This window comes from Lontra canadensis, unplaced genomic scaffold, assembly GCF_010015895.1.
Source record: "Lontra canadensis isolate GAN:19392208 unplaced genomic scaffold, GSC_riverotter_1.0 scaffold75, whole genome shotgun sequence".
Lineage (NCBI taxonomy): Eukaryota > Metazoa > Chordata > Mammalia > Carnivora > Mustelidae > Lontra > Lontra canadensis.
Window position 1 is genome coordinate 3,722,550 of NW_022631069.1, and position 26,804 is coordinate 3,749,353.

General features: G+C 49.3%; 2 protein-coding genes across 5 annotated transcripts in view; both read left to right on the top strand.

Annotated features, from left to right (window-relative positions):
- The window catches only part of IGSF3 (immunoglobulin superfamily member 3), a 91,566-nt gene extending 76,136 nt beyond the window's left edge, over nt 1-15,430 (top strand). For all 3 annotated transcript variants that reach the window (XM_032881339.1, XM_032881341.1, XM_032881340.1), the window contains 4 exons: nt 4,465-4,875; nt 8,370-8,777; nt 12,153-12,620; nt 14,407-15,430. In XM_032881339.1, the coding sequence (XP_032737230.1) occupies nt 4,465-4,875; nt 8,370-8,777; nt 12,153-12,620; nt 14,407-14,657 (1,538 nt within the window). In that variant the 3' untranslated portion in view covers nt 14,658-15,430. The remainder of the gene's footprint in view (nt 1-4,464; nt 4,876-8,369; nt 8,778-12,152; nt 12,621-14,406) is intronic.
- Nucleotides 15,431-22,315: 6,885 nt separating this feature from the next.
- Nucleotides 22,316-26,804, top strand: part of CD58 (CD58 molecule) — a 38,980-nt gene continuing 34,491 nt past the window's right edge. For both annotated transcript variants that reach the window (XR_004385434.1, XM_032881342.1), the window contains exon 1: nt 22,316-22,451. Coding sequence is in view for 1 of the 2 variants with exons in the window: in XM_032881342.1 (XP_032737233.1) it covers nt 22,382-22,451 (70 nt within the window). In the remaining variant the exon portion in view is untranslated. The remainder of the gene's footprint in view (nt 22,452-26,804) is intronic.

Consider the following 26,804-nt stretch of genomic DNA (forward strand, 5'->3'; position numbering starts at 1 on the left):
CCGGTGGAGGCTTACTTTTCTGACCTCACCGGCAGGACTGACCGCTTGCTCTCCCTGACTGTGGTGTGCCAAGCAGTTCTCACTTTGCTCCCCGTCCCCTCTCTCTTGGGTGCCCTCTCTCTCCCTTCCTGTGCCTGGGCAACACCTACTCACTCGTTTTTCAAGGGCTGGCTGAGCTCAGATGTTGCACACTTTGTGAAATGAGCTGTCCCTCCTGTCGCAGTCAGGATTAAATGCCTCTCCTTTAGATCCCCATACCTCCAAGAGAAGATCGGTCACATATTTGCTCAATCACCCCTTTCTTAATTTGTTTAGCAAATGGTTGGGTCACAGTCCCTGGCCTTCGGATGCTTATAATTTCGTAGGAAACAAAAGGCCTTTAAAAAACAAACCTCAGCGTGAGACAGTCTATAAGAGCTCTTCCAGGGTGTAAGGAAATCCTTTACTGATGGAAGAAAGGAGTTTGGGGCAGGGGCTTGGGGGATGACATACAAAACAGGGTCTGCAGGATGGGTGGGTTGGCCGGTGAAGCTGCGGCTCTCCCTGGCTGCTGAGTTCCCCCAGACACCTCTCTCTGCCTTCCACCTGTCCTTGCTGTAACACAGCCACCTCTCCCAGAATGCCAAACCCAGAATCCCGCCCCATGAAAGGCCTAGGAAAGGGGTGCCTGGGTGGCTCAGTGGGTTAAGCCTCTGCCTTCGGCTCAGGTCATGATCTCCAGGTCCTGGGATCGAGCCCTGCATCGGGTTCTCTGCTCGGCAAGGAGCCTGCTTCCTCCTCTCTCTCTCTTTGCCTGCCTCTCTGCCTACTTGTGATCTGTCAGTCAAATAAATAAAATCTTAAAAAAAAAAAAAAAAAAAGGAAAGGCCTAGGAAAGACTCTCCAGGTGCACAAAGAAAGGGCCCTTCACTCAAACGGGGCACAGCATGGGAATGCCCACAACCTGGGAGCCTGAGGCGCCCCCTGGAGGCAGCACCCACCTGAGCCTGTACTGGCAGGTGGGGCCTCGCTCCCAGCCTCTCTTCCTGCCCCTACCTCCTGCTGACTCCCAGCTGTGGATTAACCCAGCCTTTGCCCCTGGCTTTCCCATCACCTGTGTGCTGTCTCCCTCCCCAAATCCATTCACTCCTGGGGCTCTGTCTGGGGATTCTCGGGCTCTAGGGTTCACGTGAATCACCCAGGGATCTTGTTAGAGGCAGATTCTGAGTCAGTGGCGGGGCGGTCGGGGGCGGTCTGGGAATCTGCATCTCTGTCAAGTTCTCAGGCAACGCCGGGCCCAGGCCAGGGGCTACGCGTCTAGTAGAAAGTTTGCCACTTTGTTTGACAGTTCTGGGTCTCATGGTGTGCTTTGAACGTGGCACCGAACCCAGAGACCAAAATGAAATGGAAGTAGTAAAAATGTAAATAAACTCTTGCTAAACTTTCTACAGATCATTGCGTTTAGGCTACACAATACTCCTATGAGGTATTGTCATCACACCGATGAAAATTCCACCAGTCCTAGGGCGCCTGGGTGGCTCAGTTGGTTAAGCGACTGCCTTTGGCTCAGGTCATGATCTCAGGGTCCTGGGTTGGAGCCCCGCATCCGGCTCCCTGCTCAGCAGGGAGTGTGCCTCTCCTTCTGACCTTCCCTCTCTTATGCTCTCTCTCCCTCATTCTCTCTCTCATAAATAAATAAATAAAATCTTTTTTTTTTTTTTTTTTTAAGAAAATTCTATCCTAAAGTGGGCTGCGCCCCCTCCCCACGAAGGATGATGGTGCAGGCAGGCTTCCTACTGCCCAGGGCAGTACCAGACAAGACTCCTGAGATCTTCCTAATTAGGCATGGGGGCTGCGGGCTTTCCTGGGCTTCAGGCAAGACCCTCCCTGCCCTTGAGATGGGGATGGAAATTCCAGGCACAGAATAGGAGATGACCCCTTGCCCACCTGTCAGGCAGGCACCACATTTCAAAAGTGCCTCTCTTTCAAGCTTTTCAACACTTCACAATATTTTGACATGGCAAGAAAAGAAAAAATGGAAATGCTTTAAAACATCTTCCTTCCTTGGATTCTTGTTCTCAGACCACATGACCGAATTGAGGCTTAGTCATAGGATTTCAGTTTAACATATGCAGTTACTATAGCAATTGAGGTTTCCTTAGTAACAGTTGCAAAAATAATCTGGCCCCAATTAATAATACATTTTAAAGCTCTTTCTACTCTACACTGAACAACCCAGTTTTTTGGACAAGAACCAGATAATTCAGGTGGTATCATTTGTGCTGATATAGATATCATTTGCATGTGGTGAATTGGGTTGGAAGGGAATGAAAAGGGAGCTGGTTGTTTCAAGTATTGTAGGAATCGGATCTGAAAAGTCGACTGGCAAGCTAAATGCATCTAGTTTGCAGAGCTGGGAAGCTTACTGGTAAACCCTGCCCTGGATTCCTGTGTGCCCTGGAGGACTTTGTGTGTTTGAAGAAGGGAGAAGGCTGGGGACTGGGCTTGTTTACAAAAAAGACAAAAAGAAGGGTGGGGCGTGGGACATAGGATTTCTCTCTCATATTGGTGTGGTTTTTGTTTTTTTTTTTTTTTAGAGAGAGGGGAAGAGGTGGGGTGCGGGGAGGAGCAGAGGGAGAGGAAGAGAGAGAATCTGAAGCAGACTCCAAACCCAGCATGAAGCCCTTTACTGGGCTTGATTTGATCTCATGACCCTGAGATTATGACCTGAGCCAAAATCAAGAGTTAGACTCTTGACCAACTGAGCCGCCCAGGCGCCACTCATATTGGTTTGCTCTTAATGGCTTGGGAAGGTCTGTGGGAATGTGAATTTAGCAGTCCTTCGTGAATAGTGTCTCCTAATTCACACTGAGTTACTCGTTATTGGAGTTGCTTTTGCAGTAATGGCATTGGGTATTAGATCCCACCGTCCCTTAGCTTGCTGAATCCTCTCTGCCATCCAGAATGTTGATTTATGCGTGACCAAGGTGTCCAAATGACGGTCTGGGGCTTTCAGAAATTTCAGTTGGGGTGTGAAAAGCTGCTTTCACTGTTAGCTCCCAAGGAGGAACTTGGAGCTGTGTCTTTTTCCTTTTTTAAAAACCTTTTCAGTAGGGGGATAATGGTGGGTAGGAGAGTAAGCAGAGCCAGGTGTAATAAGGGTGGAGTGGGTATGATCCCAGATTACCTTCTTGAGATGTATTTTCTTAGACCTTGGCTTCTTGCCACCATAAAGGTGAGCCCAGTCCTTAATTAGCAGGTAGGGTGGCACTGTGTCTGCCCTTCCTCTGGTTTTGGAGCAGGGCAGCGAGGGGAAGGACCCTGGAGTTAGCTCCGTTCTGTCCCATTGCTCGCCACTTTCTTCTCCGCCTCCTCCCCCTCTCTGCCTGCAGGAAGACCACCCCCAGCAATCCTCCGACTGCCTGCTACCACATTTCTCGGGCACGCTCTCCCCCACAGATCCCAGCAGACACTGAGCACGTACTTTCTGAAGCCCAGGCACTGTGCCAGCCTCTGGGGGGTGTAATGATAAGACTGTCCCTAGGCACAATGGTGGTGTTCTTCAGGCCATCCCTGGCACTCAGCATCAGGAGGAGTACACTCGAAATATTTGCAGACTGTCAGGGAAAAGGTTGATCTCTGCCCTCAAGGCGCTCACAGGTTAGGGTGGAAGAGAGACTAAGGAAAAACAGCTGGAAGATATGTAGAGGGTTCTGATGCCAGCGCCGACTGGGGCTGCCGGTCCAGAGTGGGAAGGAGGAAGGGGGAGTGGAGAGATGACTGCGCAGAAGGGCCAGAGGGGAGATGGTGGAAGGAGAGGGGCAGAGACCAGAGCTCAAGGAGGAGGTGCTTGGGGCACCTGGGTGGCTCAGTGGGTTAAGCCTCTGCCTTTGGCCCAGGTCATGATCTCAGGGTCTTGGGATCGAGCCCCATGTTGGGCTCTGCTCAGTAGGGAGCCTGCTTCCCCCTCTCTCTCTGCCTGCCTCTCTACCTAATTGTGATCGCTCTCTGGCAAATAAATAAAATCTTTTAAAAAAAAAAAAAAAGGAGGTGCAGAGGGACTGGGGGAGCGGTGTGGTGGGGTGGGGGGGATTTGCTGGAGGGGTGAGTGGTGGAGATGAGCCAGAACAGTTGGGCAAGAGCCAGATCCTGGAGGGACTTTGTACTGTGAAAAGGAATTACTTTATCTTTATAAGCGATAAGCAGTTGGGAGCCATTAAACTTGCTAAGCAGGAAGTGATTGGGCAGATCTGAGTGTCCTGAGTCCCCTAGAGGCTGGGTGATATGAGGAAGGTGGAGGGATGTCGGGGTAAAGCCAGCTCCTTGCCACTTGTTTCACACTGAGCCGCACTTCGGGGGAAGGCCGTCCACGTTCAGTCTTCCAGAAGCTGTGCTGGGCATAGCCTGGCTGGGGGCTGCAGGCAAGGCCAGGGATGGCCAGGTTTCCAGCGCTTCCGCTGAACTGTCCCCCCTTTGCCTTTGCAGTGACAAAGTTGCAGGTGAGCAAGTCGAAGCGGACCCTCACCCTGGTGGAAAACAGGCCCATCCAGCTGAGCTGCTCCGTCAAGTCTCAGACCAGCCAGAACTCCCACTTCGCTGTGCTGTGGTACGTGCACAAGCCCTCAGATGCCGATGGCAAGCTCATCCTGAAGACCACCCACAGCTCCGCCTTTGAGTATGGCACCTACGCCGAGGAGGAGGGCCTGCGGTCCAGGCTCCAGTTCGAGAGGCACGTGTCCGGGGGCCTGTTCAGCCTCACGGTGCAGAGAGCTGAGGTCAGCGATAGCGGCAGCTACTACTGCCACGTGGAGGAGTGGCTGCTGAGCCCCAACTACGCCTGGTACAAGCTGGCCGAGGAGGTCTCGGGGCGCACGGAGGTCACCGTGAAGCAGCCAGGTAAGGACCCAGGGCACGGCCGTCCCAGGCCAGTGGCTTTAGCATGGAGGGACTGCCTGGAGCTGGGGGGGCGGGAGGGTTGGGCTCTGTGGGGCCCATGCTTGGGGGGGGGGACTCGTCCTAGCGCCTCCTGGTGCTGAGGCTAACTCAGGAAAGCGCCCTCTGCTCTGCTGTTAGGGACAGCATCTTCCTCACTAGGCTGGCCCCACAGGGTGGCTGTGCTGGGCACAAGGCGGTGAGGCCAGGACCCCAGCGGCTCCTGGATCTCCTTCTGGGTTTTCAGGTTGCACCCTGGATCTCAGGCTGGTGCCGGCTTCATACCCAGCATTCTTGCCTGGGAGGCACTTTCTGGTCTCCCTCCTCTGCTCCCCTTTCTTTCTTACCACCCATTTCCACCCAGGGGGGGATTCCTTCCCATCTTCAAAGCAGACTAGCCCTTGGCCCCCATCTCAGAGCGTGTGGGTGGGGCCCCCATTCTGCTTCCTGACAGACCAGGGGAGGCACCTGAGCTCTGCAGGACTCCCTCCCACCCACCACAGGGCAGCCCTGCTCATTGAAAAACCCCTCCCTGTAATTCCCCTCCAGGTTTTAGATCTGCCTCTGGAACAACCCAGAATAAGTTTGGGTCATATCTTTTCACATGTGGAGGGTGCCCCTGTCAGTTTCCCTTTCTCCTTGTTGAAGAACTCTTCTAGTTCTTTGAACAGCCCACACGATGTGGCCATTTAGCTCCCTCTCCATCCCTCATTCCTACATGGCCTGTAATCTGTTGTCACTAGCCTGTCTTTCCTGATGGGCCAAGGTGCTCTGTTGCACCCCAAGTCCCAGCTCCGTGTCTTCATTTATGTTTTCCTCTTTGCCTGGAACAGCCCTCTCCTGCTTCTCCTGTCTTCACTCCATCCCCAGGACTTCACTCAGCACCACGTATAGGAAGCCTTCCCTGCTTTCTCCAGTATCATCAGAGGTTCCTTTTTCCTTATAAAATACCTGATGTAATAATTAATTGTTTGCATTTCTTTTCCACTATACTTTAAGTACTTTGAGGGCAGGGCTCTGTCTTTGTATATTCAGCCACTGGTATGGCACCCTTAATAAATACTCAATGAATAAGAAACAAATGGCAGCTTTCCTCAAACACCCCAGGGCCTTTGTACTTACTGTTCTCTTAGCCTGGAACATGTTGACCAAAGATATTCATTGATCTCATTCTTCCTCAAAGAGGTGTTCCTAGTGCATTTTAACTAAACTAGCCCCCTAGTCACCCTGTACCCGTTTCCCTGTCCCCTGCACAGCATACCTCACCACCTGGCATTCTGTTTATTTACCTATTTGTATGTGAGTAATTATGAACTGCTTATTTATTTGCATTTATTATCAGATAGTATGTATTATATGTAGAACTAAATATGTGCTTGTGTGTGGATATATTCTTCACCTTTCTGTTCCCACGGCTTGTCTCCCAGGGCCCTCGGTAAACCGTTGTTCAGACAGCGCATGGAACCAGAGGCAGAGGCCAGGACGTGGCCTGGCCCACACTGAGTGCATTGGGGCCGTTCCCCTTCTTTTCCCTTGGGATGTTGTCTTGCTGAGACTGCCCCAATGCAGGGTTCTCAGCCCCTCACGGTGACACTTCTGTGAACCCTTCTGCGGGTGCATTGCGAAGAAAGCTCTGGTCTCCATTATCCCTCTTGGTTTTTCCAGAGACCTCAGGCTGGTCCTTGGGGCTTTTGATAACTGACAGTTGTCATTTGGCCCACAGATGTTCTTTTAGGTTTCTGTTCTTCCTGACTGTTTTCAGTTTGGGTCACTTTCTCCGCTGGGAGGACATGATCCCCGCCCACTTCGAGTTCCCTCTTAGTCACCATTCATCAACGTTGCCTTTGCTCATTTGTGCAGAAACGAAGAGATTCTCAGTGGATCCTAAATTTATCAAGGGAATTTCCCCATCTGAGACTGCAGACTTACAGCAAGCTAACTGGGCCAACACACAGGGCTGCACGGATTTTGTCAAAACACAGTGAGATCTTTGTTGGTGGGAATACAGCACTATAAACAGAAAACTCACAGGATGCTGATTCAAACAACACATCCCTCCTTTTCAGTGTTTTTTTGGGTTTGTTTCCTTGTTGTTTTCTTCTTCCTCTGCTTCCAGTTCTTTTTCTCTACGTACCACCCCTCTCCTTCTTTACCTGATGAGAAAGAATATGCTTATAGAGCTTTTGGAAAACACACAATGAGAGAAGAAAATAATCTTTCAACCCAGAGACCACCAGAGTTAATAGCCTTATACACACGCACACGCACATATATGTATATTTTTGGGAGACTGGTTATTTAAAATATTTTTTCTAAATAAATAAATCTTTAAAAAATAAAAATAATAAAATATTTTTTCTATTTTTTTTTTTTAAGATTTTATTTATTTGAGAGAGAATGAGTGAGGGGAGAGGGCTGGGGGAGAGGGAGAGAGAGCATCTCAAGCAAACTCTGTGCTGAGTGTGGTGCCCAACTTGGGGCTTGGTCTCATGACCCTGAGATCATGACCTGAGCCGAAACCAGGAGTTGGTCACTTTACCAGCTGAGTCACCCAGGCGCCCCTTTTTTCTGTTATTTTAATTGTTTGACCTTTTAATTATAAAACTTACTGAATTGCATGGTAAAATATTCCGACAGTTTTGAAGTATAAAAAGAGTAAAATTTGCTCGTGCATGCCACCCTCACCTTGGGTGTCACTCAGGAGGTGTCCTTCCCCAGGTGCTTCTGTGCTTTTACAGTTTTGTAGGTTTTGGCTCCCCTGGTCCAGATAGACTCATCAGGACCTTTTATGAAATAACATGCATGTCATCAGGACATACCATCATCAGTGACACTTTTTCTCTGGAAGAGAATCTGATTGGCTGAGTTTTCAAGTCACTGGTTCCATCAATATCAGATGTTTTTTTACTAAGGTCAGATCTGTTCTGTTCTCACTTTGAGAGGGAACCCAAGAAAGTAAGAATTGCGATTTGTAGAGCCAACTCAGGAACATATTTGTCTTGTCTGCAGTTCTTTTGTGGTAGATGGTCCAGCATATTCTAGCTGTCATGTGCTCAGTTTTCAAAATTTGCTCTTGGTTTGAAAGAGGGTCTCACCATGGCCTCATCTGCTTGGCCCTTCCCAGCCAGCCCTGCTGGTCACCCATAGGCTCATGGGCTGCTCTCATTTGGGTGTGGAGTCATCTGTACCTTGTGCTTGTCCTCTCCTATGCATCTGAACTGATGAGATAGAAACTGGGGGACAGCTGTTTCCATGAACTGCTTGCAGTCTGTGAACTCAGGTACATGGTCAAGGGACTCAGAATGTGTGGGGTGCCACAGCCTGGAGACCTTTCTGCTAACTGAGCAGGCCGCTGCCCTTCAGTACGTGGAAGGCATCCATGGGCCTGCACATGGAAAGGGTGCATGCGAGTTGCCTGTTGTTCCATGAGGCTAATATGTCTTTCCTCGCCTTTCTAGACAGCCGCCTGAGGCTCAGCCAAGCGCAGGGGAATCTGTCGATCCTGGAGACGCAGCAGGTGCAGCTCGAGTGTGTGGTGCTGAACCGCACCAGCGTGGCCTCCCAGCTCCTGGTGGAGTGGTTTGTGTGGAAGCCCAACCACCCGGAGCGGGAGACCGTGGCCCGCCTGAGCCGCGAAGCTACGTTCCACTACGGGGAGCAGGCGGCCAGAAATAACTTGAAGGGGCGGCTGCATTTGGAGAGTCCTTCCCCTGGCGTGTACCGACTCTTCATCCAGAACGTCGCTGTGCAGGACAGCGGGACCTACAGCTGCCGCGTGGAGGAGTGGCTGCCCAGCCCCAGCGGTGTGTGGTATAAGCGGGCAGAGGACACTGCTGGGCAGATGGCTGTGACCGTCATGAGGCCAGGTGAGGGTTAATGTCCCCAGGCCCTCGGGGCTCTGGGTCTTTCCCCTCTCAGGGTTATACTTGGTGCACTGCACGGAGTGAGTGTATTAACACATTGTTTGCAGTTAAATATATGACCATTTACATTTTGTATTTGCATTCAGAATTGTCTCACATTTTTTTCCCCCTAGTGAATGGAAAAATGGCACATCTGGCTTTGGCCTAAAGTGGTTCTATTTCTTAACCAGAATAGCATTTTTCAGTTAACTGTTGTAGAATGTGGAGTATTTCCTTGTTAAAGAGTACAGTTCCAGCTCAGAAGGTGGTGGATATGCAAAAATCTTGAAACAGTAGCCATGTGGCTTAAAAAAGTTAAGCTTGTGGATTTTCAGTGGAAAAGAATTGATTCACGTGCTTTAAATAGAAATAGCTTGCTTTACATAGGAAAAGATGAAAGTTAATCTCTCACTACCTAATAATTTTTTGGTACCAGTGACCACTCTGTGTGGCCTTTCTTGTCCTTGTCATTTCTATAGTAGCTAAATGAACATAATTACTCAGTACAATTATGGTTACACATTTCCACCCATAATAAAAGCAGAGGTGGTCCTCTGGAACACCACATCCTCATCCATCCTGGTCCCAGCAAAAAGTCAGTGGTCCCCCAGAGGACATGGAGCAGAAATGGACTGGTGGCCTGTGTCCACGTGAACGCTCTGTCTTGTTCGTTTCCTGTGCATCCCAGCGTTCTTGTGTATAGTCTGTTGGAAGTATCTGTCACGTTGGCACATCTCCCGAGAGCGCTCTTTTCGTGGGTAGGACATGGTAGCCTCGCAGCTGTGCCCAGGCCCACGTGTCATGGAACACACCTCGGAGTGAACACACCATTTGTTCTGGGAAAGAGGCATTATCTCAGTGCTCTGTGTCTTGCCTACGCAGGATGGGAAATCACCTCTGCTTCGAGTTACTCATAGTTCCCAAGAGCCTTTGTTTTTTTTCTTTTACCATGCCTAGAAACTGCTGCGTGTCTTCTCTCAAAGATGAAATTGTAGAGAGGTGGCTTCGAAGTGCTCTTGTCCCCCAGCACCCAACCATGTGCACGTCCCCACTCCAGGGCTGCAGGGCAACTAGGAGGGGACGGACATTTACCAAGTCCCTGCTGCATTCTAGCCTAACATACAGGGGAGAGGTGGAGGTGGCCTTCTTTCCTGGGGCTTGTACCTGAAACAGGAAAGAGAGCTCAGGTTTGCATAGGGAGATGGTTGGGCCTGTTCTAAAAGGGGACAGACATGGGCAACCAAATTAGTAGAGAGGTATGTTCAGGGGAGGGGGAGTGCGTGGGTAGGTGGGCATTCGTTTCATTCAAAAAACTTGCTTTGAGTCATTCCTGCAGATGAGGCACGCGAGGGAGCCAGGAAATTGAAACTAAAGCTCCCCTGCTTATATTTAAGCATTCGGGGCACGTGGGTGGTACAGTCCGTGAAGCACTGACTCTCGGTTTCTGCTCAGGTCACGATCTCAGGGTTGTGATGTCGAGCCCCTCACAGGCTCCGCGCTCAGCACAGAGTCTGCTGGAGACTCTCCCTCTGCCCCTCCTGCTCCGGCTCTCTCTCTAGAATAAATCAATCAATCTTTAGATCATAAGCATTCAGCCGAGAAGAAAACAAAGGACAGTAGATGAGGAACAGATCCTTCCAGGAAACTAAATGTCCAGGAGCTGCTCGTCTTGCCGTTTGGGGTCCACTGCTTCTCACTGGCCGGCCGTCAGGAGCTTTAGGACACTAATGCAGTAGGTGCTACAGAGCAAAGACACCGTGGACTGCCCCCTCGAGCATTTCTCTCTCCTGGCTCTGGGGTTACCTGCTCTCTGGAAGGGTAAGCCATGAGCCAAGGAATGTGAGTTGCCTTTGAATGGATATTCTGCATCCTGCCGCCTTGCCCTCCAATGTGTTCTCCCCCTTGGGAGCTGGGGCCAAGGCGCTGTTCCCGCCACCTGTAGAAGGTTCCTGAGCCTTTCTGTGCCAGCGATGCACACTGAGATTCTAGATGGGCCCTGGGGGGTTTCGAGGGGCTTGGCAGAGCCCCATGGAGGTGAGGGGACCCCAGCTTTGTGTTGTCCTGTGAGCAACGTTAAGCCAATTCATCGAAAGCCCAGGACAATACTTGGGAAATGCTCCTCTTTGGTTTTCCTCCAAGCAGAATCCGATTTAGTATCTCTCCTTTTGTTGCCGTTGTGTTGGCATCTGTCATGAATATTTCATAAACAGAGCCAAACAGGCCATTTAAGAGGTAGGGAGTGGATTATTTGTTTAGTACTTGTCCCATTGAGCCAAAAAAAAAAGGTGGGGGGCAGCAGCAAAATAAAGAAACTGATTATGCTGCCTGGTGGTGTCTGTGACGTGTGACTCACCTGCTTGGGTCCCTCTTCCTGGCCCTTTTGTGTCTCCTGTCTTAGTCGGGAGGATGCTGTCCGTGTCATCCTTCTGGCAAGGTGGGGGGTGGTCTGTGCTCAGGGTGAGGGGCCCTTTCAGGTCTTGGGCTTGAGTCTTTGGAGAACACTTTGCTCCTCGGTTCACTATGATGTGGGTAACAGTCCCCACGCACACGGTTCAAACTCAGAAGCTGCTGAGGGTTGAGTGAGTTTCCCAGAGCTGCCATAACAAATTAACACAAACTTGGTAACTTGAAACAACAGTTATTCTCTGACAGTTCTGTGGGCTAGAAGTCTAGGAGCAAGCTGTCAGCAAGGCCAGGCTCCCCATGAAGCTTCTAGGAAAGAATCCTTCCTTGCCTCTTCCGGCGTCTCTTGGCTTCATGTGTCCTGTGGCTTGTGGCCCCATTGCTTCAGTCTCTGCCTCTGTGTCCTTCTCTCTGTGTGTCCCCTTGTCTTATCAGGACACGAGTCATTAGATTTGGGCCCACCCTAAATCCAGGGTGAGTTCGTCACATCTGCAAAGACGTGATTTCCAATGAAGGTCACATTCTGAGGGTCCAGATAGACGTGAGTTTTAGGGGGACCCTTCAGCCCCTGCAAGAGGTTGCAGTGAAAATAAACGTTGCTTCCTCCGCAGAGTCCCATAAGCAGCCATGCTACCGGCTTCTTGTGAATTCTGCGGATATTCAAAGCAAACATAAACAGATAGGTGTGTCAAAATAAAATATATTTTCTTCTGCATACAGTGACCTGTAGAGTACACAGTGTTCTAGAGCCTAGCAATCTTTCTGGAGTCTCCTTCCCCCACGCCGGGCACACGGCACCACCTTGCTCCTTTCAATAGGTGTGTGTTGTATAGTATTACTGTGTTACTAGAGTGTGTTTGGTGATGGACATTCAGGTTATTTTGAGCAAAGAAATTAAAACAACCTCTTCTTCCTTTTTTGCCCCCCACTCCCCAGACGCTGCCCTGCAGGTGGACACGGTGGTCCCCAACACCACAGTGTCCGAGAAGGCAGCTTTCCAGCTGGACTGCAGCATTGTGTCTCGGTCGAGTCAGGATTCCCGCTTCGCTGTGGCCTGGTACTCTCTGAGGACTAAAGCCGGAGGGGAAAGGGACGGCCCTGGCCTGGGTGAACAGGAGGAGGAAGGGGACGAGGAGAAAGAGGAGGACCAAATGGAGCGGACGGCCCTGCTGAGCGTGGGCCCAGATGCCGTCTTTGGCCCAGAAGGCAGCCCCTGGGAGGGCAGGCTTCGCTTCCAGAGGCTCTCCCCGCTGCTCTACCGGCTCACCGTGCTTCAGGCGAGCCCCCAGGACACTGGGAACTACTCCTGCCGCGTGGAGGAGTGGCTGCCCAGCCCTCAGAAGGAGTGGTACCGGCTGACGGAGGAGGAGTCGGCCCCCATCGGCATCCGGGTTCTGGACACAAGTGAGTCGGCCCAGGTTACAGGGGAAGGATGTCTCTGCTGGTTCCAACCGTTGGTTCCAGCTGGTGACTCCAGCGGTCTGGAAGAATAAAATCAGAACTTGATTATGGGGTTACAAAACAGTTTTCCCACCTGTCGAGGGCATTTTGGCTTTGCCATACCAGTTCGTATAGTTGACCCTCAGTTGAGGATAGGAGTTAGAGTGGGAACATACCGTCCAGTAATCTTCCTAATCAACTGGATGTTCCACCAGATTCCCTTTTGGTAACATTTCATTATCCAGGTACCCAAGCGACATTATGGTGTCGTTCTTCAGAATATATCACCTAGTCCTGCTCTAGCCAGGTAGCGTGTTTCAGACTCAGAAGGACACAAAATGAAGCCCGAGTACATTGCTGCTCTGTTTTTCTCAAGTTCCTGGCTCACGTGTGTTTTGGAGGGTGACTTGGGGGTGGAGCTGGATGTTGCATGAGTGGTTGGGATGACCAGTGATACTGTAGGCACCTGCTCACCATCGGCTGCTCCAGAAAGGTCCAGAGCTCAGACTTCTCATCAGATCAAGGGACTCCACAGCCAGAGACTGGAAGAAATCATTGTTGGCCTGAATGATTTGTTCTCACAAGTCGCTCTTTTAAGTTGCCCTCCTGTCCAAGTGTGTCATAGAGCAGACAGAAGATGGCGTGTGTCATCATAGAACTGGCCTGCAATGCACAAATAAAAAATCTGCGGGAAACCATAACCTCTTTTCCATTTCAGCCAAAACATTGTACTGGGTAATTTTGATTTGAGGTTTTTTTGTCTTGTCAGCTTTTTCTTTTCTTTGACTACCTCCTGTTTGGGAGATGGAACCATATGAAATTGAGGTTTTGTAGGTCGAAAGTGGGCGACTATCAGCAATTTCATATGCTTTGGAAATCTAACAAGTATAAGTGTGTGTTGAATTTTCTTAATAACACTGAGCAATGGCTATGCAGTAGAAAGGGAAGCAGAGAAAAGCCTAAATCATACTAAGACCCCCTCATAATCCACTGAATAACCCCAAAGTACCAGCAAAGGTGTTTAGTCCACATTTTATCTTCCCACTGTGGATGTTCTTATTTATTAAGTTTCATAGCACATAGAGGTCATCCAGCAACCCTGTTTTCCAGAGAAAACGGTCCGCTGCTGAGGTCTTGTACACCAGAGCAGACCTTGGTTGGGTCTGGAGCGTGGGGGAGCAGGTTTCATTACCTTCCACATCCAGGAATAACTAGCACTGAATTCCTTACAGCCACACACACACACACACACTGTGGACATTGGTAAATGGTCCGTAATGGCATTTTACTTGATAATGTTAAGTGAGTAAGCATCATTTCCAGTAAAACTGCTTTCAGAAGCTGGGAGGTGGGGAGAGAACGTGTCCTTCCCAAAGAAGGACATTTGGAGCAGAACTGAGTCCAGAGGGACGTGTAAAGTTCTCACCGGGCAGGTGGTGAGAACTTTCAGCTGCTCCACTATCCCTTTGGGCTCGCAATCAATAAAACGCATTTGGTTCTGTGGCTCTCCAGGCAGTCAGTACTGGCTCCCTGCGGGGAGACGGAGTCATTGCTTTGAATGAACTTCCAGCTGTGAATGGGAAGAGGCGCTTCTGGGAGAGCAAGGCTAGGGGGGTGGTCTCTCCTCTCTTCACAGCAGCTGGGAAAAGACAGGGTGGGTGCGGGAGCTGGGTTGGACTGGGCGAGGGCTTCCGGGAGCGAGGACCAGAGGTCCAGGCTCCCAGCCCTCACGGTCTTGCCTCTGTTCCAGGTTCCACCCTGCAGTCCATCATCTGCTCCAATGACGCCCTCTTCTACTTCGTCTTCTTCTACCCTTTCCCCATCTTTGGCATCCTCATCATCACCATCCTGCTGGTGCGCTTCAAGAGCCGCAACTCTAGCAAGAACTCGGACGGGAAGAACGGGGTGCCCCTGTTGTGGATCAAAGAGCCACACCTCAACTACTCCCCCACTTGCCTGGAGCCCCCAGTGCTCAGCATCCACCCAGGAGCCATAGACTAAGGGGAGCCCAGCGGATCTCAGCCGCGGAGGAGCTGAGACTCTGCCTTCCTGCCTCTTGCTCTGTGATCACGCAGTGGACGCCACCCAACCCCTGGAGTGCTCGCGCCGAAAACTGTCAGACTTGAGAAGCGTTCGAAGTCCCCGATCAGTCACAGAGACAAACTGCCTTGAGGTGGCAGTCCTGGTTGGTTAGCTGTTCTGGAGCAGAAGTCCTTATCCTACAGAATTAGGCTCCTTGTTTTTGTTTCCGGTAATGTAGTGAGTAGCTCCAGGTGCCACGTCTACTCACTGATTTATAGAGTATTCCCAGATAGATGTTACAGGGGTTCTTATTCTTTGTAATGGACTCTTTTAAAATCCCTTCAGTTTACCCTTTTTGGATTCCGTAATGTGACGGACGAATTTCTCTTAAAAGTACCACTGATGGCAAAAGGAAGGATGAACTTTCCGGCGCAAAGGAATCTCTTCCAAGACTTACTGTTTTTGCATACTTGAAAATGCTACCCATGGATCAGAACCCGCCCGAGCGTTTTTTACTTTCTTAATGAGACTTGAAAATTATGCATAGTGTGGGCCCAATTTGTATCTTATCGTTTCCCTCAGCTGGAGTGGTTGGAACCCCTTTGTAGTCAAGATGAAAGCATTGAATTTGCTTCAAAGAACTGTGTACATACAGGAGAAATCCAGCATAACCCCATTAGGAGTAGATGGTACCCAACCAGCCTGTCAAGGAGGCGAAAAATAGGCTTCATCCCAAGCTTGCCAAAAAAAAATGAAAACAAACAAAAAACAACACAAAACCCCCACTTTGTTGGAGAGGAAGTCAAAAGCTCCAAATGGCACGCATTTTGCCAGCTAAAGTGGGGAGAGGGCTACGTTTAGCAGCTCCTGACTTTCGGATTGGTCAAAGCCAGTGATGAGCAAAGGAAGGAGAAAGGACTAGTTGTTGGCTCGATCTCTTCTGCACGAGCAATCTCTTAACTGATAACTGTGAGCGGGTGGGCTTCCATTCCAAGGTGCTTTGCCAAACTCTTAAGGGAAAGTGGCCAGGGAGCCTGAAAAGGGGACAGTCTGAGCTGAACACATCAGGGCCCGAGCAGCTACCACAGGACACCGTATACCTGGAGGGGGCACAGGGCAGGCTGACGGCTAAGTTCCTGCAAGGGTCAGGGTGGGACCAGGTGGTTTCCGGAGTCTGACCTTGGAGGGAGTCTGACCTTGGAGACCAGGGGAGCTGTAACTGCTGCGATGGAGGTATGAAGACTAGGTTTTTCTTCTTGCCTGCAGTTAGTTTCCTCAGAGAGAGCCCTGTCTTTCTTATCCACCATTTCTCTCCCCCTGTGTCTTACTACCGTAAGAATATCTATCTGCCCAGGAGAGGTCCAGACACAACCCTTTTATGACCCATCAGAGGACCTAGTCTCAGTGCGAAGTCATCGTAGGCCTGGGTGTGGCTTTTTGCCCTTCCCCTTCTTGGATCTTGTTTGTGGTTTTGGTGATTTGGTTATTTGTTGTTATGGTGGCATCTCATTCGAATGCCCACCAAAGCCCAACAAGTCCAGTGTCACCCTGTTCCTTTATATCCCGGGGCAGTGTGCTTGGCTCCCCTGGAGCCCCATACTGGTTTACAAGTGTTGCCTTTTGCCCACTCCATGGGAGGAGTGCTTATGCCCTGGGCTCCTCTGTTTTGACGGCCAAGAGCACCATCTCCTCTCCTCTTGAGCGTGCATCTTGAATCCCAAGGGAATTCCCAGTTTAGAAAAAGCCACCAGGGACTCTGGAGCTAAGTCTAACCAGAGAGTTTATCGTCTGTTCTGAGGCTGAACAGACGTGGCAGGAGGCCACGTGGGTGCCAGTCTGTCTCGGGGTCCGTGGGGGTGCGGGTGGCACAGGTGCTCAGCTGAGGGGAAGCCTGCCTCCCTTTCCTCCCCCCACTCCAGTGCTCTCCTATGGGGCCGTGTGTAGGCACCACCCCTTCAGCCCCCCCCCTGTAGCCCGATGTGCTCATTCTCATTATGATGCAGGCTGCGTCAACACTTTGGAGGTAGTCAGCCGGCTCAGCAGTGAGGGAAGACAGTCCTTGGCCCTATTTCTTTTCAGCCATGTGGGCTTTCTGTGGGAAAATTAGCCCCTCATTTGTAGCCTGAGTCAGTGAGGGAAGATGACTTACTTTCTCCTCTGTGAGAAGGGGAAGATTCCAGAGGGCTGGGTGGGACTGGGAGTATAAACGACAGAGAAGAGTTGACTTTGCATTGGTTCTCAGCTATAGAAAAGTAGGTAACACACAAATTAAATAATGTGAAGCAGTTGCAGGAAATTTAAAAGGAAGAAAAGAAACCGAAGCCAGTATTTTAATAATTGGGTTTTTCTTTTCTTTTTCCCCCTGTATATTTTCTCTTGGGCTGGGGGCTACCATCAAAGGGTGAGCATTTCAGCTTTTTCGAAAAATACCCAGGACCTTGTTTGGCCATTTCTACGGAAATGTGGTGTCAGATGAGTGGTAATGGTGCCCTCCAGTGGCTGGAGACCTCATTGCACACGGCCTTCGGGAGTTCTAGGCCGAGGACCCGGAGAGGAAAACTACCAGCTGTTCTCTTGACTTATCTACAGCTACAATGTTGCATTCATGAAAAACTACACTGTGCTAGGCCCATCCCAGGATACTGATATAACCACACCCTCCTTCATCAGGGTGTCTCTGTAGCAGGTTTTCATATTCTTTTCAAACAATGGTTTCTCTGCGTTTATTGTTGACAAAACAGGTAGGGTAAGAAAACTACCCATGCATGATGTAGAGAGCTGTTGATTTGTTTTTGGGATTTTTTGTTTTTTGTTTTTTTTTTTTAAAGGAAAACTATTTGTAAAATGTTGCACTAAAATGTTTTATATACACTTCAGAGACCTGTAGTAAATTATGTTGAAAATACGGCTGTTTACAGTTACTGGAGCCTATTGTCCTCCTTTCTCTTAAACTGCCTCTCTCCTCTGAAACTGGGTGCTGGAGGTGTGGTGTTTTGCCCCTGGCGTTGGCCTGCTAGGCTCAAGGGTCAAGCACTGTAACCTTAATTACCCCACCCTGCCCCCAGCCTGAAGAGTGCCTTGAACAGATGATGGGGGGGAGGGGACCTTTCCCAAGATGCTTTATTGTCAATTGCTAAAGATGAATCATAGTACATGTACACAGTTACCCTGATTGTCAAGGCCATGTTGCCCCCAGATCTGCGCAGGCACCACACACCTGGAGGCCTAATAGGCAGGTTCACAAGTACAGCTCCCTAACCAGCTTTCCTTTTTGGGGTGGGGCAGGAAGGGGTAGGAGGAGACTGATGGAGCACAGGAATGGGAGAACAACTTCCCCTTGGCTACAGAGTCTCCACAACAAGACCACACCTCCTTTCTTATCAGCAAGCATTTTCTGGGAGGCAGGAGCCGAGCAGGAGCTGGGTTTTCCTGCTCAGGGTGCCCTTCCACACAGCACACCAGTCCACGTTCCCCACACCACTCGAACACTGGGATGGTACCGAGGAGTTCACCACTTCGGCAAAGTGAGAATGATAGAATGATTAAAACCATAGCAGTGACACATGATTCGGCAAAACCCATCTGTAATTTTGTACATTGCACTGACGCTGCAAAAGAAACTAGATAGCGGGTAAAAAGCAGAGGGAGGTGCTTCCTTTTCTCTTTAAAAAAAATAAATAAATCAAACCTTTCAAAGGCTTTAATGCACGCTTTCCTCAGCTTCGCAGCCCCATCTGCTGCATCCTTATCAACTTCTTGCAGCTGCTGGCCTGGCCAGGAGTTGAAATGGGATTGTTTATCCCTTGGGTACCCAGAATGGTTCCATGTTATGTCTTACGCATTACTTTTGCCTAATTTTTCTACCAAATGCTCTTTTTCTGCCAAGGCACATTTTAAAAAGGGAAATGGAGTATTGTGGAAGAAGATTACCCATCCATGCCTTTGGTGCAAATCTGCCCAGTATTTATATGAGTGAAAATGTACATTTCCACAAGAGGCTGGGACAATTTCCATGTATGTAAGATTGGGAGCAGTGTTTCGCTCAGCTCGTTCTGGGATTTCTAAGCTTCCTGGGGGGTAGTTCCAAGATAGGCAAGAACTAGAGCCAAAGAACCAGAGAGGGATGTGCTAGGAAGAGCAGCAACCCCATGCCACGTGAGCAGGCTGGATGAGCCCTCCTTTCTTCCCTCTAATTCATGATTTATCTGCAGTGATAAGCAGATGTGACTGGTCCTCACTACTGGCACCAATGAAAAATACATCCGCTCTCCTTTTGGGGGCATGTCTTCAGTATACGAATAGAGCCTTTTGGGCCCATTGCCTAACTCAGGTTCACCTTTCAGAGCCACTTTTGACTCTGTTAGGGTACGGAGTCGACCACCCCTCAATTAGACAGAGAACACTCTCGATAATGCAAGTTGCACAGCGAGGTTTATTTCCAGCCAGCTGGAGTCCAAGTATCCGCCCGGCGCAGCGGGTTTCAACAAGGACCCCGAGCACTCAAAGCCAAGGGTTTATATAGCATTTTCAAGGCACTTTCCCATAGCTACATACATATCTTGCACCCCACTTTGACAGTTTAACTTTGTTTAACCTTTTGCCACCCCGGCGTCACCCTGGCGCCATCCTGGCGGTTAAGTGAGATTTAGGTTTAGAAGAAATTTAACTTTATTTACATTTCCTTCTGCCTCAGCCTCCTTCAGTTTTATGGTGCGACCTTGGGCCTTGAGGAACTGAGCCCTTTATCTCTGGAAATTGGGCCATTGAAGAGATAGTCCTTTTTGTTGTAAATCACCAGTACATTTGCAAACCAAGGGAGATTCCTGACTTGCAGGACAGTGATCTCTGCAAGTTAACTATTTGCTTTTCTTTAACATTTGGTCCCTGTGGCGCCACCACCTAACCACCCTGGTGGTATATGATTAGTAAGTTTATATGGATTGGATTATAATTAGTTGTTTCTTAGGTTTTAGCTACTTTCTCTTATCTCAAGTCTTGTACGTCCTGTGGGCTGGTTAGGGACGCTCAGTAAAATGGCTTCTGGGCCTTCAGGATAGCCATTCTTATGCTAACCCACTCTTACAGTGCAAGGTGCCGGCTTTTGCTTTGCCAAGATGGCTGTACTTATGTCAGGGCTAGACTCGAGGGGGGTACAGCCTTGTTTTTCTTGGCCTTCACACCTGGAGCTGGTTTTCCGGGACTTGTTTTTAATTAAGTGCCCTGGGGGAAGGGGAGCAGGGACAGTTTAAGGGTTAAACAACAAAGTTATTGTTTAATCTCAATGGAAGCCTCTGGCTAAAATAAAAATATAAAATAGGTCCTTACAATTCATGAAGTCTGCTAGACCATGCGTAGAAGGAGCGCCTGGCTGGCTCAGTTAGTAGAGCATGAGGCCCTTAATCTTGGGGTTTTGGGTTCAAGCCCCACATTGGGTATGAAATAAATATTTCCCCCAAAATGGCTTGATAGAAGCAAAGCATTTCTCTTAATGAGAAAGCTGGCACTGCTTGTTGGACTTGGTCAGAGGAACATCTAACCAAAGAAGACCTAATGAATCATTCCTTACCCAAAGGCTGGAGGCCATGACCTGAGGCATACTTCCCAGCCCCATGTGACTGGGCAGACTTTTCCACAGCCCTGCTGGACTGACAGCATCTGCTGGCCAGTCCAGTCCATAGCATGGCTATTTCTGTATGAGAGGGTGAGAGTGGTGTTTTAGATTTACTTCAGCTGGACTGCCCGTGCTGCCCCTTACTGTGTGTCCTTGGGCAAGACATTTACCCTTTCTGAGTGTCTGTTTCCTCTTCTGTGAAAATAGGAGCAGCAAGATTAAGTTAGTTTAGGTGATGGACTTAACACAAGGCCTGGCTTAGTAAGTGCTCAGCAGATGTTTGCTGTTATATCACTTCTCAGTTCAAAAACATTCAGAAGCTCTCCAGTCTAAAAGTTTGACCTCATCCTACCTTTTTCAGTTGGCCTGAGTTCCCACCAGCCCAGGGCAGAGCAGAAATGGTGATTTTCTCACATTTTGTGCTATACATTGCACCTTCCTCATGTTCCGAGTATCTACAGTTGATAGGGAATGTCTTCAGGTAGAATGCTTCCTGGTACATGACATTGGTCCCAGAAATTTCATTGTTAGGGATGCCTTTTAAGATTTAAGGTTTTTTTTTGTTGTTGTTGTTTGTTTTGTTTTGTTTTTAAAGTAGGCTCCCCACCCAGTGTGGAGTCTAACACAGGGCTTGAACTCACAGCCCTGAGATCAAGACCTGAGCTGAGATCAGGAGTCAGGTGCTTAACTGACTGAGCCGCCCAGATACCTTTTAAGATTTTATGCTTGAGTTAAGAACTAATGAATTGTTACAGTATAGTTCAACTGTCTTGAGTGGTTTTGGGATCCTCACTTGAGGCTGATGGAGAAGACAGCAACAATAAAGCACATTTCCACTCCGTTTCTAAACTGACATCACTCTGGTGTTTATTAGGACAGCAGGGTGTCCTGTTAACCAGAAGAGGTTTAGAGTTCCCTTAGTTCCCGCAGCTGGGCGGGGGCAATTCATGTGCTTCTTTAGGAAAAGGGGAAGACAGGGAAGCCACGTGAGGAGCTGGTTCTCCGAGTCCTCCGGTCTGGGGTCAGATTTGAGCGAGGACAAGCCAATCAAGAAGAATGACCAATAGGGGGCGCTTGGGTGGCGCGGTGGGATAAGCGCCTGTCCGCCTTTGGCTTAGGTCATGGGATGGAGCCCCAGTCCGGCTTCCTTCTCAGCTTCTCCCTCTGCCCCTCTCCCGGTTCGCGCTCTCTCTTTCTCTCTCAAATAAGTAATACATACATGCATACAATCTTAAAACAAAAACAAAAAACTAATCACTAGGATGGAATGTTCCAAGTGCCTTTTGCCTCTGAGGCCGGTGGTTTGGGAGGAGGCCGAACAGTGAAGGGGCGACTAGACCCGACCAAACCTGGCTCCTCAGCCTAAGGGAAAGTCCACAGCTGAAATGGAGGAGGAGGAAAACAAAGAGGAAACTGAGAAGGGAGAAACCCAAGGCTTGAAGTCCCAGCTCCGGGGAAAGGGAAGGTTGGGGTGGGGGCGGGGGCGGGCAGGCTTAAGGAAAAGGTGGCCTGAACTTGAATAAGACAGGCGGGACCGGCGGCATCAGGTGATCCCGCACGTTCTAGCAGTTGCCCCAAATGTCCCGTTTCCTTATATTTTAATATTCCAGCAAGCTCCGCGCTGCTGCTGCTGCTGCTGCTGCTGCTGCTGCTGCTGCTGCTGCTGCTGGAGGAAAGCGCGGAAGGAAATGCTTCAGAGCCGCCCGGTCCTGCGGCGGAGTTCTCCGGTCCCGTACCCGCCTGCCGAGTGGGACGCAGCTTCCCCTCCCCCCAGTTACAAAGTTGCCTCCATCGCGTCCCAGACGTCCAGGAAAAGTGCTGGAGCAGCGGGAGGAACGAAGAGAAGCCTGGCTTTTAAAACGCAAGCCACTTTGATGGAAGGGCTCCAACGAGCAGACGAGAGGCAGCACAAAAACTCTGGGAACAGGGTGGACAGGAAGCAGGGGACGAGAGACGAGGCGGGGCCGGAGCGGGCGGGGCTGGTACAGCGGGGAGGCCGGGGGGGGGGGGGGGGGGGGCCGCGGGAAGCTGCTAGCGAAATTACTAGGGTGCGCTCTGCGCAGTAGGGCCGTAGAGGCCAGCCGGACGCGCCATGACCGCAGGGAGTGCGTGTGGCTGGGCCGCGGGGGTCCTTGGCGTGGTCTTCCTGGCGCTCCAGTTCGGTGAGTGGGGGCCTTCCCCGTGCCCTGGCGGGGACTGGGCAGCTCTGGGGGTGTCGATGGCTTCAGGGCTCCAGAGCTGGGTGGACCGGCGGCGCTCGAGGCGGCCACGGCTGGGTTGGGGAGAAGAAACTCAGCCCGCGGGACCTTGTCCGGCAGAGTTGTCACTTCAACAAGTCACCCGTGGGTAGTCGGGAAGCAACTTTGACCTTGGGCACCGGAATCCGCCTTTGGAAGAGGGATGGGACTGTGGCTTGCTCACTTTTCCGGTGGTTTTTTTCTTTTTAGAATCCTTAATCCCCATCTCCCCCAAGCCCTTTCACCTCCCCACTGGGTGTTTCTCCGAAAGGGTGTGCCTTTGCTGGGGTTCCAGTGACTGCGAAACCACTTGTTGTCCCCCACCCCCACCCCCGGGGTACCGTCGCCTAGCACTGGGACGGGCCTTTCACTTCTTCCGCAACGGGTAAGCTCCCCCAGGACCGGTCCCGGCGGCTGGACCTATACCAAAGAACTCGGCTTATCCGCGGCGCGCCGGGTGGGGCTCAGGAGCGGCGACTGCCGATTGGTTCCCCTTCTGCTCCCCTCTCCTCCGACGCCGCGCCGCCTTTGAGTTGAGCTCCTGCCCGAAGGGTACCCGACCTGGGACAGGGACCCACCAAGAAAAATGACTGAATCGCCTCAGGATTCCGAAGCAGGGAGGCTGGTGCTCCTTTCCCCTCCCCTGAAAATGTAAAAGAAATCTGTGCGTGTAGAACTGCGTTCATCCCTTTCCCATTTCTTCAGCTAAGTTAACAGCCCCATGAAATATTTATGTCTCCATTTTTATCTCCTCACCTTTATAAACCCCTACACACACAGCCGTAGCCAACCTCTGAAGCATAATAATAAACGCTTAACTAGTTCTTCTTTCCTTGAGGGTTTCCCGTTGGGGGCCCCTTTGCACATACACTAAGTCAATTTTCCATCCTCATTCTGCACTCAGCTCCCATTGAGTGTCTATGGGGTACGTGTCTTTGGAGACTGCCTAGCGCGGAGGGGTTGAGAGATCGCGGAGTGCCTACATTCTAAGACACAGAAGTAAATGCTGTAAGACAGGCTGAGCATAAAGTGCTAGGGGCGTCTACAGGGAAGGGAGCAGTGTCTTCTGTGGAATCAACTCTGTCTTGTGAAACAAAGACTTCATGGAAGGGAGGATATTTGAACCTGGCCTCGGAGGATAGATGGTGTGTGGACCTGCTATGATGTGGGAAAAATTCCAAGAGGTGAAAAAGACAGGGGAGCACAGTGTACAGGGTGAACCTGGGCAGTTGAGAATCATTTGGTGTCCCTAGAGCCTACGTGTGCCCGTGGGACCTGGAGGCCCTGCTGCAGAGCTCTACACATCCCGGATGGGAGTCTGGATTATCTTCTGCAGGCAAAGGAGAATTCTTTCTGGGCCTCACAGAATCAGAACCATGTGCTTAGGAGGAATAATCTGGCAGCGGTATGGAGGAAGGATTGCAGCCGGGAGTCATTGGAGGCAAGGATGCTGTCACAGGGGGATGCCATCACAGGACACCCCGGGCCCCGACTTTCCTATGCTGATGGCTGTGAGAAAGGGGCAGATGCACCTACAGGTGGAGCCTGTTTCAATGGGAAGCTGCCCGCCAGTGATTAAGAGCATCAGCTCTGCAGTCAGATGCTTGGCTTCCCACCCTGGCCCTGCTCCTCACCTGAGTTATAATTTCCGTAAGTTGCCTAATTTCTGCAAGCCTCACTATCTTGGCCTTGAAAGAGAGACAGAGTATCACTCACTGGTGAGGAAAGGTAATGAGAGTATATACTTCCTAGAATGTGAACATGAATCACTGAACACATTCTTACTGAGAGTCAGCTATGTGTTGGGCACGATACAAGGGACTGGGGTTACAACAAGGGACAGACTTCCCTGCTTTTGTGAAGCTTACATTATAGTGGGGGAGAGAGACAGCAAATGAATAATTGAGTAAATATATAGATGTTAGGTGGTGGTGAAGTAAACACTAATATGGAGATTGGTAATACAGAGGAAAGGGGTGTAGGTATGGTTGATATTTCTTTTTCCTTCTTTAAAACTTTGCAACATCAGAAATCTTTAGAATAGTTGAAAAAATAGTATGATGAACACATACATACTTTTCTCCTGGAATCCCCAGTTATTAAAATTTTGACACATTTGGTTTACTTCTGTTTACACACACAATTTTTTTTGTCTAAACATTTGAGAATTGCAGATCTTATGACACCTTACCTGTAAACATTTCAACATATGTCTTTTAAAAACGTATGTCTCCTGGAGTCCATGAAACCATGATCACAGTCAGGAGATATACCATCAGTATAATACTGTTTGCTGATAGAGTCCAGAAGCTGATCCTGGATCACACACTGCATTTGGTTAGTCCTGCCTCTTTAATACCTTTTAATCTAAAACTTGCCAACTCTTTTTTTTTTTTTTTTTTTTTTGTACTTTATGACATCACCATTTTTGAAAGGTCTGGGCCAGTTTTATAGTGTCCCTAGATTTGGATGGTCTGTTTCCTCATGATTAGATTCTGGTTAAAACTTGCAGGAATGTTCCATAGATGTGTCGTGTCCTTCTCCGGGCATCTCAATAGAGAGCAGATGCAGTCCTATTTGTCCCATTATTGGAGAACTTAACTTTGGTTATTTGGTTAAGTTGATCCACTAGATTTCTCTATCACAGAGGCACCTGTTCCCCTTTGTAAATAATATGTGATTTATCAAGTGACATTTGAGATTGTGTAACTGTCCTGTTCCAAAACAATCTTTCATGCAGTGTTTTAGCATCCAGTAGTGATTCTTCTCCAAGTCCACTAAAATATTTGTGGATGGCAATTTTCTACCCGTATTTTTCTTTATACATCATTGACATTCTTGAGTAATGAAGAGCTTTTGCTCCTCCTTTTTAATTTTTTTTTCTTGTTTTTTAGTTTGATTATGGACCCATGGGTATTTCTTAAGATGGCATTTTTTTGTCAACTCTTTTGATGCTCGGTGATCCAGATTTTGGCAAATGGGAACCCCTGCGTGCTTCCATGTTCTTTGCCATGTTTCCATCAGTTTTTGAGAACTTCCTACTTTCTGGCACAGAAGCATGTCTTGGACTCATTTTGTACCCTTTTCCTGCCTCAGCCTGTAAACATTAGAGTCTCTTGTTCCTTTTAGTGGGAGATGGGATTTAGAAATCAGTATCTGGGTATTAGGTGTGCTCAAGGCTACTGGAGTCTTTGTTTCTAGGCTGTCAGTTCTCAGAGATGGGAAAGTTTTCACAAGGTCCTGAGTTTATCCTGTTACCGCTAAGCCTCATTCAATAATTTGGTTCATCTTTCTCTTCCTCCATTCCTTATTCGTATCTCCCTTTGCCACAGTGAGAACGCTATTCCTCATAGCATCACTGTTTTCCTAATATGCATTAAACACAAAATAGTTTCCTCACTACTCTACCAGTACCGCTACCAAGCACAAACTTTACAGTTCGGGGTTTCTTCATGATTCTTTTTATTCATCCATATATCCCACTGAATATTTTTAAAAGTTACTTGGATTAATTTTTTTCTTCTGGGTGGTTATGCTATCAACGCAATATATAGTTGCATTAATTTGTTTCTATTCATTTTTAGGGTTCCCCCTTGATTTAATTTTTAAGTAGGTGAAATATTAATATGGTGCCAGTCAAACCATATAGAGATATGCTCAGAGAAATCCTGTTCCCACCCTATCCCTGTCATAACAGGTACTGTTTGTTTCTGTTTTATCCTTGTTTCTTTTTGTGGATACAAGTGTTTGATGCAAAAACAGTAACGATAGTAACATTCTCAATATACCCTTTTCTACAGAACTTGCTTTTGTCTCTTAACCATATGTCTGGATAATCATTCCATATCGTTCATAGAGATCATCGTCATTCTTTTTTTTTTAAAGATTTTATTTATTTATTTGACAGAGATCACAAGTGGGCAGAGAGGCAGGAAGGGAAGCAGGCTCTCTGTGAAGGGGCTCGATCCCAGGACCCCGGAATCATGACCTGAGCCGAAGGCAGAGGGTTTAACCCACTGAGCCACCCAGGCGCCCTTGTTGTCATTCTTTTTTTACAGCTACCTAGTCTTCCACGGGCTGAATGTCTGATGTTGCATTCAGCCATCCTGCTCTCTCTAGTGGTTCGTGTTCTACACTGTGTAGCCTGGGGAGGGTCTCCCTAAAACGGTAACAGGTGAGCGTGGCCTTAAGTGACCCAGGCAGCTGTCTGAGGGAGCAGTATTCCAGGCAGAGGGGCTAGTAGCAAAGACCCTGAGACAGGCTTCTGGCATTTAAGGG